This window comes from Chiloscyllium punctatum, chromosome 35 (assembly GCF_047496795.1).
Source record: "Chiloscyllium punctatum isolate Juve2018m chromosome 35, sChiPun1.3, whole genome shotgun sequence".
NCBI lineage: Eukaryota > Metazoa > Chordata > Chondrichthyes > Orectolobiformes > Hemiscylliidae > Chiloscyllium > Chiloscyllium punctatum.
In genome coordinates this window covers 30,112,145-30,125,461 of record NC_092773.1, presented here as the reverse complement: position 1 = coordinate 30,125,461, position 13,317 = coordinate 30,112,145, and the positions used below count along the sequence as shown (strand labels likewise).

General features: G+C 53.0%; 1 protein-coding gene across 1 annotated transcript in view; it reads left to right on the top strand.

The window, feature by feature from the left end:
- Window positions 1-9: 9 nt before the first annotated feature.
- Window positions 10-13,317, top strand: part of pargl (poly (ADP-ribose) glycohydrolase, like) — a 40,456-nt gene continuing 27,148 nt past the window's right edge. Inside the window, exons 1-5 of the mRNA XM_072554333.1 lie at window positions 10-65; window positions 5,616-5,832; window positions 7,611-7,739; window positions 8,242-8,322; window positions 10,530-10,604. Coding sequence (XP_072410434.1) covers window positions 7,626-7,739; window positions 8,242-8,322; window positions 10,530-10,604 — 270 coding nt within the window. The 5' untranslated portion in view covers window positions 10-65; window positions 5,616-5,832; window positions 7,611-7,625. The remainder of the gene's footprint in view (window positions 66-5,615; window positions 5,833-7,610; window positions 7,740-8,241; window positions 8,323-10,529; window positions 10,605-13,317) is intronic.

Here is a 13,317-nt window from a genome sequence, read left to right as displayed (position 1 = left end):
ACATGGGGAGAGTGGGTCTCCGGGAACTGCATTGGTTTTGTTTTTGAGGTGACTCTGATCTGTAGGTGAGTATGTCAGTCTCCAGTACCTTCGCCTGACCTGACAAAAGGCCGGGGTGGGGTGGGGTGGGGGGGGGGGGGGGGGGTGGAGAGAGAGAAGTGAGGGCTGCAGATGGTGGAGATCAGAGTCAGAGAGTGTGGGTGCTGGAAAAGCACGGCCGGTCAGCCAGCGTCCGAGGAACAGGAGAGTCGACGTTTCGGACAGAACCCCCCCCACCCCCCCCGCGGTCCTCACCTTCCAACCCACGAACCTCCAGATATATCACATCATTTGCCACAGTCAGACCCCCACCACCAGAGATATATTTCCCTCCCCACCCCCTATCGGCATTCTGCAGATCCCATTTCCTCAACTCCCTCGTTAGGTCCACACACCCACCCCCCCCCTCGGCCAGCAACCCACCCGGCACCTTCCCTTGGCAACCTGCGCCCACACCTCCCCCTCACCCCCCCTCACCAAGGTCCACGTCCGGCAGAGAATGTCCTGCACCTCCAAAGACCCCGTCTACTGTGTCCTCTATATCGGGGAGACAGGACGGCAACTCACGGGGTGGTTCAGAGAACATCTCTGGGACACACACGCACCAACAACCCCACTGCCCTATGGCTGACCACTCCAGCCCCCCCTCCGCCAAGGACATGCAAGTCCTGGGCCTCCTCCTCCTCCTCCTCCACCCACCACCGAATCCTAGCCCACCCTACGCCCGGAGGTGGGACGCCTCACCTTCTGCCCTGGGACCCCCCAACCGCATGGCATCGACGTCCCCTTCACTAGTTTCCTCATCTGCCCTCCCCCCATCGCCCTCCCCCCTCCCCCTCCTCCCCTCCCCCTCCCCCTCCTCCCCCTCCCCCTCCTCCCCTCTCCCTCCCCCTCCCTCTCCCTCCCCTCCCTCTCCCTCCCCTCCCCCTCCTCCCCTCGCCCTCCTCCCCTCCCCACCCCACCCTCCCCACCCTCCCCACCCTCCCTCCCTCCCTCCCCACCCTCCCCTCCGCAGATTAATTCCCCTCAGACTGGAAGGAAGTCCTCCTTCATCTCTGTCTTAAACGGACAACCCCTTACTCTCGGGATTACGCCCTCTGGTCTGAGATTCTCCCGCAAGGGGAAACGGCCTGGCCAGCCGAATGCTCGTCAGGGGTTAAAATGATCTTTACACATTCTCCAGAGGCCTTCCGCGTTGTATTAAAAGCCAAATATTTGTCCCCAACAAAACAGAGAGCGGGACTGATTCCTCCCCCCGCCCCCTCAACTTCTCTCCCCACCTGTCCCTCTCTCTCTCTCTTTCTCTTCCCCCCTCCCCTCCCTCCCACCCCCATGGCTGTCTCTCTCTCTCTCCTGTCTCTGTCTCTCTCTCCTGTCTCTGCTATCTCTCTCTCTCTCCTGTCTCTCTCCCTCTCTCCTGTCTCTCTCCCGCTCTCTCTCTCTCCTGTCTCTCTCTCTCTCTCCTATCTCTCTCTCTCTCTCTTTCTCCCTGCCTGCATGTCTGTCTCTCTCCCTTTCTCTCTCCCTGCCTGTCTCCTTCTCTCTCCCAAAGCAGTCTCTCTCTCTCTCCCTCCCTACCTGTGTGTCTGTCTGTCTGTCTGTCTCTCTCCCCCCCCGCCTCCCCCCCCCCACCCCGGCATCTCTCTCTCTCTCTCTCTCTCTGTCTCTCTCTCTCTCTCTCTCTTCACCCCCCCCCCCACCCCCCACCTGTCTGTCTCTCACTCTCTCCGCCTGTCTGTCTGTCTCTCCCTCATTTTTCCGATGTATAAAAACTCCCTCAGTCGATCCAACTTTCACCAAACGGTCGAATGCAAAGTGTGGTATCGAGGGTTTTGTTTAGTTTGGAAGTTGGATGCTGTGCATCAATGTTGAACCAGCAGCCTGTTTTTGTAGGCCTCAGAACCTCTCAGCCAGATGGTGGTATGCGGGGAGAGGCAAATGGTGCGCACACACGCACACACACACACCAATTGCAGGTGAACAGTAAATACAAAACTCCACAAGGAATCAATGTCAAGGGAGGAGAGGGAGAGAGAGAGAGAGAGAGAGAGGGAGATGGGAAACAGTGACAAAGAGAGCTAGAGTTAGGGAAGCAGATGTTTTGGCCCTTCGTGTTTTTTTTTTCCCTTTATTCCCTTGTGGGAGTCACTGGCTGTGATGAAGCAGACTGGATAAGCTCACGCACACACCCCGCATACCACCATCTGGCCGAGAGGTTCTGGGGCCTACAAAAACAGGCTGCTGTTTTCTTTGGAGCACAGGAGGCCGGCAAGGCCTGATAGAGGTGTGTAGGATTGTGAGGGCCATAGGCAGGGTGGATAGGAAGGAACTGTTCCCATCAGTCAAACGGTCAGTCACAAGGAGTGAAAGGCAGGAGGTTTAGTGGGCATTTGAGGGAAAATGTTTCATCCAAGAGGGCAGCAGGGCGTCTGGAATACACTATCTGGGAGTGGAGAGCGAGGGCTGCAGACATCAGAGTCGAGAGTGTGGGCGCTGGAAAAGCATGGCCGGTCGGGCAACATCCGAGGAGCAGGAGAGCTAACGTTTTGGGCAAGAGCCCTTGGGAGTTGAGGCAGGAAACCTCACAACCTTTAAAAAAAATTACTTGGATGAGCACTTGATCGTTCTGATCATTCAAGGCTGTGGGGAAAAGTGGAACTAATGTAGTTAGTAGTACATTTTTTGGTGTTAAGGACTTGTTAGGCCGAAGGGTCTCGATTGTACTGTATGATTGACTGATTTATTGCCCCCTTGAGAAGGTGGGGGCAAGCTGCCATCTTGAACTGTGGGGGACCCCCACACAGCGCCCTGAGGGAGGGAGTCCCAGGATTCTGACTCAGCGACATTGAAGGGACGGCCATGTCGGAACGGTGAAGGGGCTCAGAAGGGAACTCGCAGGGGGTGGTGTTCCCATGTATCTGCTGCCCCTTGTCCTTCCCGATAGAAGTGACCGTGGGGGTTTAGAAGGTGCTGTCTGAGGAGCCTGGGGGAGTTGCTGCAGTGTGTCTTGTAGATGGTACCCACTGCTGTTACTGAGCGTCGGGGGGTGGAGGGAGTGGGGGTTTGTGGGTGTGGGGACAATCGAGCGGGGGCTGCTCTGTCCCTGGATGGTGTTGAGCTTCTCGAGTGTGGTTGGAGCTGCCCCCCCCCCACCCCACCCCACCCCACCCCATCCAGGGCAAGTGGGGAGTATTCCCTCACCCCCTCCTGACCTATGTTTCAGTGAAATGGTGAAAGACTGCAGAAGGATTTGGGAATCCTCTTCCATGAAGCACAAAACGCCATGTCCAAGCTCGGCGCGCAATAGGGAAGGCCAGTGGAACATTGACCTTTATTACAAAGGGAACAGAATATAAAAATAGGGAGGTTTTGCTAGAACTGTGCAAGGCACTGGCCAGACCCCAGCTGGAATACTGTGAACGGTTTCGGGGCCCCGTATCTAAGCAGAGATAGACCGGCCATCAGAGGCAGTCCAGAGAAGGTTCACTCGGCTGCTCCTTGGGATGGACGGACTGTGTTGAGAGGTTGAGTAGGTGGGGGCCTGTACTAATTTCGAAGAATGAGAGGCGCCCTTATTGAAACAGATTCTTTGAGGATTTAACAAGGTAGGTGTGGAGAGGTTGGGAAGGGGAATCTCATAGAAACCTATCAAATTCTAGCAGGGACCAGACATCATAAATGCAGGAAGGATGATTGAATGAGAGAATTATTGATTTTTACTGTCACATGTATTTGCAAAAATATAGCGAAAAGTATTTTTGCCACAATCCACCACCTTTATTCCCCATCCACTGAGCATGCTCATATTGCCCCATCTCCCTATCCACACTGAGCATGCTCACATTGCCCCCATCTGCCCAACACACTGAGCATGCTCACATTGCCCATCTGCCCAACACACTGAGCATGCTCACATTGCCCCATCTGCCCAACACACTGAGCATGCTCATATTGCCCCATCTCCCTATCCACACTGAGCATGCTCACATTGCCCCCATCTGCCCAACACACTGAGCATGCTCACATTGCCCCCATCTGCCCAACACACTGAGCATGCTCACATTGCCCCATCTGCCCAATACATTGAGCATGCTCACATTGCCTCATCTGTGCTCCTGCTCTGAGCATGCTCATATTGCCCCAACTACCCCCCCTACACACTGAGCATTCTCACATTGCCCCCATCTGCCCTACACACTGAGCATTCTCACATTGCCCCCATCTGCCCAATACACTGAGCATGCTCACATTGCCTCATCTGTGCTCCTGCTCTGAGCATGCTCATATTGCCCCAACTCCCCCTACACACTGAGTATGCTCACATTGCCTCATCGGTGCTCCTGCTCTGAGCATGCTCATATTGCCCCAACTCCCCCAACACACTGAGCATGCTCACATTGTCCCATCTCCCCCCTTACACTTGAGCACATTACATTACCCTTCTTCCCCATCCTGTTCTGAGCATACTCACATTGACCCTTCTCCCCCACCATTCTGAGCATGCTCACATTGACTCGTCTGTCCTCCTGCTCTGAGCGTGCTTACATTGCCCCTTCACCCTTACCTACTCTGAGAATGCACACATTGCTTCATCGCTCCTCTTGCTCTGAGCATGCTCATATTGCCCCATTTCCTGTTACATTCTGAGCATGCCCACATTGCCCCTTCACCACCCCACCCCCCACCTGCTCTGAGCATGCTCACATTATCCCTTCTCCCCCTCAAGACTCTGAGCATGCTCTCATCGGCCCATTTCCCCCTTCGAGTCTGAGCATGTCCAGTGGGTCACAGTCTAAGGACTATGGTATGGGCTGTTGAGGACTGAGATGAGGAGAAACATTGGGACCCAGAGGGTTGTAAGCCTGTAGAATTCTCTGCCGCAGAAAGCGGTTGGGGGCAAAACTTTGAATATTTTCAAGAAGGAGTTGGATGTAGTACTTAGGGATAAAGCGGGGAACAGGGAACTGAATTGGCTAAACTGTGGAGAGTGCCTGTGGTACTGAATACCCTATGTCTGGTCTCAATTTCCAACCAGTTTGTAATTGGTACTGGTGAGTTTTCAGAAGATTTGTAGCTTAGGTTGAGGCCCTGGATGTAGGTTTGGTCACCACACTTGGTAAGATCTTCAGTGAGCCACCAGACGAAGCACTGCTGGTGGTTCCTGCTTTCGATGGATATGTTTGGGTTGGCGATGTCACTTCCTGTGGTGATGTCATGCCTGCGGTGATGTCAGTTCCTGTTCTTTATCTCAGGGGGCGGTAGATGGGGTCTAACTCGAAGTGTTTGTTTAGATAGAGTTCCGGTTGGAATGCCATGCTTTGAGGAATTCTCGCGGGTGTCTCTGTTTGGTGTTGTCCCAGTCGAAGTGGTGCCCTTCCTTATCCGTATGTGAGGATACTAGTGAGAGCAGGTCATGTCATTTTGTGGCGAGTTGGTGTTCATGTAATTGGCATTAATGGGGTCGAAGGTCTTTCTCTTTTGCCCAACTTCCTTTGACAATGAGTGCGCTTGCACCCTGCACGTCCTCTTATAATCGGAACCGTCCATTTCACGTTGTCCCCTTCCTCCTACCACAGGCCATGGACAGGAACACGAACAGGGGGGGAAACCGAAAACCGAGACACAGAGAATGCCAATGACAGCCGGCCGCCAGTTTCCCCGAGCCCAGCGCCGCGCCGTTCTTGTGACAACCGCCCAGCCAGTGACGGGCATCGGTTTCCAAACGCTGCATCGAGCTCCAGGGAGGTGCCAGGGGGTCTTCGCCCCCCAGATAACCACGTTTTCTGTGTCGAGGTGGGTGAGGTACAACTCGACTAGAAAGAAGTGTGGGGGAGGGTATCGTGCACGCTGGGAGGATCACGGAGATCGTACAATTTTGTTTTCTTTGACGGAACGTGTTGCCGTATTGCAAGGGGCCGAGCTCGGGGCCAACCACAGTGGTTGTGGGTCTGGAGTCATGTGTAGGCCAGACCAGGTGAGGGTGGCCAATTCACTTCCCGAAGGGGATGTGAGTGAACGGATGGATTCAAACCACATTGAATTCAAATTTCACCATCGACCATTTGAATTCAGCCCCCGCTAGCCTGGGAGCTGGCAGTGGTTTTCCACAGAGGACACACAATCGCATGCCTATCACCTACTCGGGTTAGATGCATATGTGTCCCTTGGCCTCCTCCTTTCCTGTCCAAACGTAGCAAGACCTGGACGATATCCAGGTTTGGTTAAATATTGGCGTTTGACTTTCACACCATGCAAGTGCTTCGGTAATGACCATCTTCACCATCATTCCCTTGACATTCAATGGCGTTACCATCACTGAATCCCCCCCCCCCCCCACCACTATCAACATCCTGGGGGTTACCGTCTCCAACAAGAGAGAATCTAACCATCGCCCCCTTGACGTTCAATGGCGTTACCATCACTGAATCCCCCCCCCACCACTATCAACATCCTGGGGGTTACAGTCTCCAACAAGAGAGAATCTAACCATCGCCCCCTTGACGTTCAATGGCGTTACCATCACTGAATCCCCCCCCACCACTATCAACATCCTGGGGGTTACAGTCTCCAACAAGAGAGAATCTAACTATCGCCCCCCTTGACGTTCAATGGCGTTACCATCACTGAATCCCCCCACTATCAACATCCTGGGGGTTACAGTCTCCAACAAGAGAGAATCTAACTATCGCCCCCTTGACGTTCAATGGTGTTACCATCACTGAATCCCCCCTACTATCAACATCCTGGGGGTTACAGTCTCCAACAAGAGAGAATCTAACCATCGCCCCCTTGATGTTCAATGGTGTTACCGTCACTGAATCCTCCCACTATCAACATCCTGGGGGTTACCATTGACCAGAAACTGAACTGGACCAGCCCCAGATAAACACAGCAGCTACAAGAGCAGCTCAGACGCTGGGAATCCTGCAGCGAGTAACTCCCCTCCTGACTCCCCCCAAAGCCTGTCCCCACCATCGACAAGGCCCAAGTCAGGAGGGGGTGAGGGAATACTCCCCACTTGCCCTGGATGGGGGGGGAGGGCTGACAACACTGGAGAAGCTCGACACTATCCAGGGACAAAGCCGCCCCCCACACCCACAAACCCCCCATTCCCTCCACTTCCCCCCCCCCCCCCCCCCCACCCCCCCCGATGCTCAGTAACAGCAGTGGGTACCATCTACAAGACACACTGCAGCAACTCCCCCAGGCTCCTCAGACAGCACCTTCCAAACCCCACGGGCCACTTCCATCGGGAAGGACAAGGGGCAGCAGGTACATGGGAACACCACCCCCTGCAAGTTCCCCTCCGAGCCCCTCACCATCCCGACTCGGAAATATATCGGCCGTTCCTTCAGTGTCGCTGGGTCAGAATCCTGGACTCCCTCCCTGAGGGCGCTGTGTGGGGGGGTCCCTACACCACACAGGGTTCAAGATGGCCGCTCACCTCCACTGGTGATTGAGGAACAGGGCAATAGACGCTGGGCCCGGCTCTGTGAAGGTACCTGGATTTGAATTGTTGAAAGGATCGTTTAGAATAATGCAGGTAATCCTGCGCATCACTTTTCACCTAGGTAGAAGCTCTGGAAATGGGGCGACTCGTTCCTTTTGTGACCCAGAAGGCGGCAGAGGTCTGGAGTCCTCATCATGTGAAAATGCCCTTTTCAAACCGCAGCGTGCAGACCAAGACAAGAGCAAGAGCGGTAATGTAACAGGGAACGGTGGGCGATCCGCAGTGTGAACCGATCTCACCGACTCTTGCCTCGACTGACATTTCCCCCCCCCCCCCCAAAGATTGGGACAAATCAGCGCCAAAGTGGGGGGGCCCAGTAGCTGCAGCCCAGCCTCTCGGACTCTTCTCCGTGGCCCCAGGCAGAACCCGAAGGGCAGGCCGTAAAATTGTCGCCTCCTGCTTTAAGGACAGGCCGTCATCAATAGCGAGAGGGGCATTTGTTGCCCATTCCCTAAGTGACCTTAAACCCAGCTGCTCACTTGCTAATTGCAGATGGCCATCACGAATCAACCACTTCACTGTGTAGGCCCGACTAGGGTCAGGAGGGCAGATCTCCTGGGACCTTAATGAACCCGATAGGGTGTTTTTCGACAAGTTGATGAGAGGTTAAAGGTCACCGTTGGCGCATGATTTGATTTTCCAGGTTTATGAGTTGAATTTACACAGGATATCCGAATTTCCTTGCCTTTCAGTATCATACAGAGGTGAAACGCTGGGATGTAGTCAAAGGCGTTCTGGGCAAGGCCAAGTTTGAATCCTCGAAGGATTTGGAGGTAATAGCATTGATTAGTTTGTAACCTCTCCACAGAACTCCAGTTTCCCCATTTACTTCTCATACCACTTGAACTCCTGTCTCATTCTTCACGGTCCTGGAACGTTTAGATTAGATTAGATTTCCGACAGTGTCGAAATAGGCCCTTCGGCCCAACAGGTCCACACCGACCCTCCAACGAGTAACCCACCCAGACCCATTCCCTCTGACTAATGCACCCAGCATTATGGGACAATTTAACATGGTCAGTTCACCCTAACCTACACATCCCTGAACACTATGGGTAATTTAGCATGGCCAATCCACCCTAACCTACACATCCCTGAACACTATGGGTAATTTAGCATGGCCAATCCACCCTAACCTACACATCTTTGGACTGTGGGAGGAAACCGGAGCACCCGGAGGAAACCCACACAGACACTGGGAGAATGTGCAAACTCCACACAGTCAGTCGCCTTGAGGCGGGAATTGAACCTGGGGCCCTGGTGCTGTGAGGCAGCGGTGCTAACCACTGAGCCACCGTGCCCTTCCCTTTCTTTAGGGAAACATATGTTTCAGACACACAGCATTGATTTTAAAATAGGGTCAGATATAAAAGCATGAAATACGCTGGGCAGGGACAACACGGGGTTAGATACAGAGTAAAGCTTCCTCTACACTGTCCCCATCAAATACTCTCAGGACAGGGGACAGCACAGGGTTAGATACAGAGTAAAGCTCTCTCTACATTGTCCCCCAACAAACACTGTCAGGACAGGGGACAGCACGGGGTTAGATACAGAGTAAAGCTTGATTGTCCCCACACACCCCCCCCGACGCTCAGTAACAGCAGTGGGTACCATCTACAAGACGCACTGCAGCAACTCCCCCAGGCTCCTCAGACAGCACCTTCCAAACCCCACGGCCACTTCCATCGAGAAGGACAAGGGGCAGCAGATACATGGGAACACCAACCCCCCTCCAATTTTCCCTCCGAGCCCCTCACCGTCCGTGTCTCGGAAATATATCGGCCGTTCCTTCAGTGTCGCTGGGTCAGAATCCTGGGACTCCCTCCCTGAGGGCTCTGTGTGAGGGGGGGGTCCCTGCAACACACAGGGTTCAAGATGGCGGCTCAACCCCACCTTCTCAAACGGGGAACAGTAAACACTGGACTCAGGAAGTGATGTGCTCATCTCCTGAAAGAATTAAGAGAAGACCCAGGGGATGAGAAAACACCAAGAACCATTTACAGCCATAGAGTCATAGAGATGGACAGCACGGAAACAGACCCTTCGGTCCGACCCGTCCATGCTGACCCAGATATCCCAACCCAATCTAGTCCCACCTGCCAGCACCCGGCCCATATCCCTCCAAACCCTTCCTATTCATATACCCATCCTCTTAAATGTTGCAATTGTACCAGCCTTCACCACTTCCTCTGGCAGCTCATTCCATACACGTACCACCCTCTGTGTGAAAAGGTTGCCCCTTAGGTCTCTTTTATATCTTTCCCCTCTCACCCTAAACCTATGCCCCTCTAGTTCTGGACTCCTTGACCCCAGGGAAAAGACCTTGTCTATTTACCCTATCCATGTCCCCTCATGATTTTATAAACCTCTATAAGGTCACCCCTCAGCCTCCGACACTCCAGGGAAAACAGCCCCAGCCTATTCAGCCTCTCCCTGTAGCTCAAACCCTCCAACCCTCCAACATCCTTGTAAATTTTTTCTGAACCCTTTCAAGTTTCACAACATCCTTCCTGTAGCAGGGAGACCAGAATTGCACGCAATATTCCAACAGTGGCCTAACCAATGTCCTGTACAGCCGCAACATGACCTCCCAACCCCTGTACTCAATACTCTGACCAATAAATGAAAGCATACCAAACGCCTTCTTCACTATCCTATCTACCTGTGACTCCACTTTCAAGGAGCTATGAACCTGCACTCCAAGGTCTCTTTGTTCAGCAACACTCCCTAGGACCTTACCATTAAGTGTATAAGTCCTGCTAAGATTTGCTTTCCCAAAATGCAGCACCTCGCATTTATCTGAATTAAACTCCATCTGCCACTTCTCAGCCCATTGGCCCATCTGGTCCAGATCCTGTTGTAATCTGAGGTAACCCTCTTTGCTGTCCACTACACCTCCGATTTTGGGGTCATTTGCAAACTTACTAACTGTACCTCTTATACTCATGTTCTCAGTGCTCTCCTGTTTGTTTTACAGTACGCTATTAAAGAGTACAATCAAAAATACGCCCACCTCTGGAATTTCTCAGGACTCCATGAGTACTTCCAGCAGGTGAGTCGAACTTTTTTCTCTCAAATCCCAGCACAGACCTGTCTGATCTCTCTCTGTCTCTCTCAGAACTGCAAAAGGACAGTGACCAGTTTGACGGAGTGGGCAGAGAGGTGGCGGATGAGGTTTGGTGCAGAGAGAACTGGAAGGTGGTCAGGAAAAAAAATTGAAAGCCAATATGAATGGGGGGGGGGGGGTGGTGGGTACGTGCATGGATCGCTGAAGGTGGCAGGACTGAGGGAGAGAGCGTGGTTAATAAAGTGCCTAACGTCCTTGTCTTTATTAGTAGGGGTGGAGAGTACGAGAGGTGATGGTTACCTCAGACAAGCCACTTGTTCGACTCCCCCTCCCACCCCCCACCCCCTCACCTGGGGTATTGTGTGCGCCACCTTATGGGAATGATGTGAAAATGGAGAGAGAGAGAGAGCGCAGAAGGGATTTACAACAACGGGGACGGGAAACATCAGCGATGAGGAGGGATGGAAGACGTTGGGAGCGTTCTCCTCAGAGAGGGGAGGGAGATCCGATAGAGGATTTCAGAATCGGGGGGTTGGAGGGGGTGGGAGAGAGGGAGAAGCTGTCCCTGTTGGTAAAAGGAACAAGAATGAGAGAGGGCGGCAGACATTTGAAGAGATGTTCGAACGAAGCAAGGGGGACGTGAGACCGAACTCCTTCACCCAGCACGTGGTTAGGGTGTGGAATGCACTGCCTGGAAACCTGGGGCAGCAGGGAGGGAAAGATCGACAGGGAGAGAACGGTGGCTCGGTGGTTAGCACTGCTGCCTCACGGCGCCAGGGAGCCGGGTTTGATTCCACGCTCGGGCGACTGTCTGTGTGGAATCTGCACATTCTCTCCCGTGTCTGAGTGGGTTTCCTCCCGCACTCCAAAGCTGTGCAGGTTGGGGTGGATTGGCTGTGCTACATTACCCATAGTGCTCAGGGATGAGTAGGTGGGGGTGGATTGGCCGTGCTAAACTACCCATAGTGCTCAGGGATGAGTAGGTTAGGGTGGATTGGCCATGCTAAATTACCCATAGTGCTCAGGGATATGAAGGTTAGGGTGGATTGGCTGTGCTAAATTACCCATAGTGCTCAGGGATGAGTAGGTTAGGGTGGATTGGCCATGCTAAATTACCCATAGTGCTCAGGGATGTGCAGGTTAGGGTGGATTGGCTGTGCTAAATTACCCATAGTGCTCAGGGATATGAAGGTTAGGGTGGATTGGCCATGCTAAATTACCCATAGTGCTCAGGGATGTGCAGGTTAGGGTGGATTGGCCATGCTAAATTACCCATAGTGCTCAGGGATGTGTAGGTTAGGGTGGATTGACCATGCTGAATTGCCCCGTAGCGTCCAGGGATGAGTCGGCCAGGCGGATTAGTCTTGGGAAATGCACGGTTATGGGGGTAGGGTCGGGCTGGGTGGGATATTCTTCAGAGGGTCTTGCAGGCCGAATGGCCTCTTTTCCACGTTCTTGGAACTCTGGGCATGTAAAGGAAATGAACAATGAAATCCTTTGCTGGCACACTGAATGGACTCCCAAACTCTTAACATTCGCCTGGCCCTGTGTTTTTGTTTTTGCCACTGTTTACCTATTATTTACTTATCTATGCTCCTTAACTCTGTGATCTGCCTGTATTACTCACAAGACAAAGTTTTCACTGTGTCTCGGTACACGTGATGATAAATTCAATTCAATTCAATTCAATTCAACTTGAGGATAACTCATTGAAGATCTGGTTTTGAGAGTTCAGTTAATGAAACGCACACAGCTACATTAGTCACAGTACCTTTTGGTTAGGCTGCTTTTGTCTGTCAGTTATGTCAATGATTTAAATAAGAGAACAGGCATGGTTAGTAAAGTCTGCATCAACATTAGTGGTATAGGGGGAAAGTTACCAACGATTGCAAACAGATCTTGATCAGTTAGATCAACGGGCTAAGGAGTGGCAGATGGAGTTTAATTTGGGTAAATGCGAGGTGTTGCGTTTTTAGTAAAACACACACTTAATTCCCGGTGAAGGGCTTTGGCTGGATTTTCCTGCTCCTCGGATACCGCCCGACCTGCTGTGCTTTCCCAGCACTGCTCCAATCTTGACCTCGACAGTTAAGGGTACAACAGAGAGACCGACGAGGGGAGGGGTTCGGGTCCACACTTTCTTGAAGTTTGCCTCAAAGGTGTGGTTAAGGGTTTGGCAAGATGGCGGCGATTCTCCAGAACTGCTTGGGGACAGCTCTGCCTCACAGCCGACTGGTGTTTTGTTTTTTTTTTGCCGTCCCTGGCCAACTTACGTGGTGGAATTATTAGTTTTGAAACCTTACATATTTGTTAATATTTGGGAAGGAAAGCCAAAGGGAAAAGGAGCGAGCGAACAGCAAGCAGGGAGGACATTCCCCCCGCAGCACCTACCACACCAGAAACGGCAGCAACAGCAGCCTCTCGAACTTCCCGGGGGACCTGACAGACTCTCAGGGATTGGCTGCGGCGATGGAGAGACTTCCCTTGAAGGTTGGGGCTGCGATTGAGGAGCTCCGTGGGGAGATTCGTGCCCAGGGCCAACCCATCGCGTTCCATGCCACAGGGGTACGAGCGGGAGACCCAGGGCCTCGGGGACAGGCTGGAGGAGGGGGAGGGTCGAACCAAGGTCACGGAAGCTGCGATGGAGTCCTCATCCAGTCGGATCCAGCCGCTGGAGCGAGAGGTGCGGGCCTAGCGA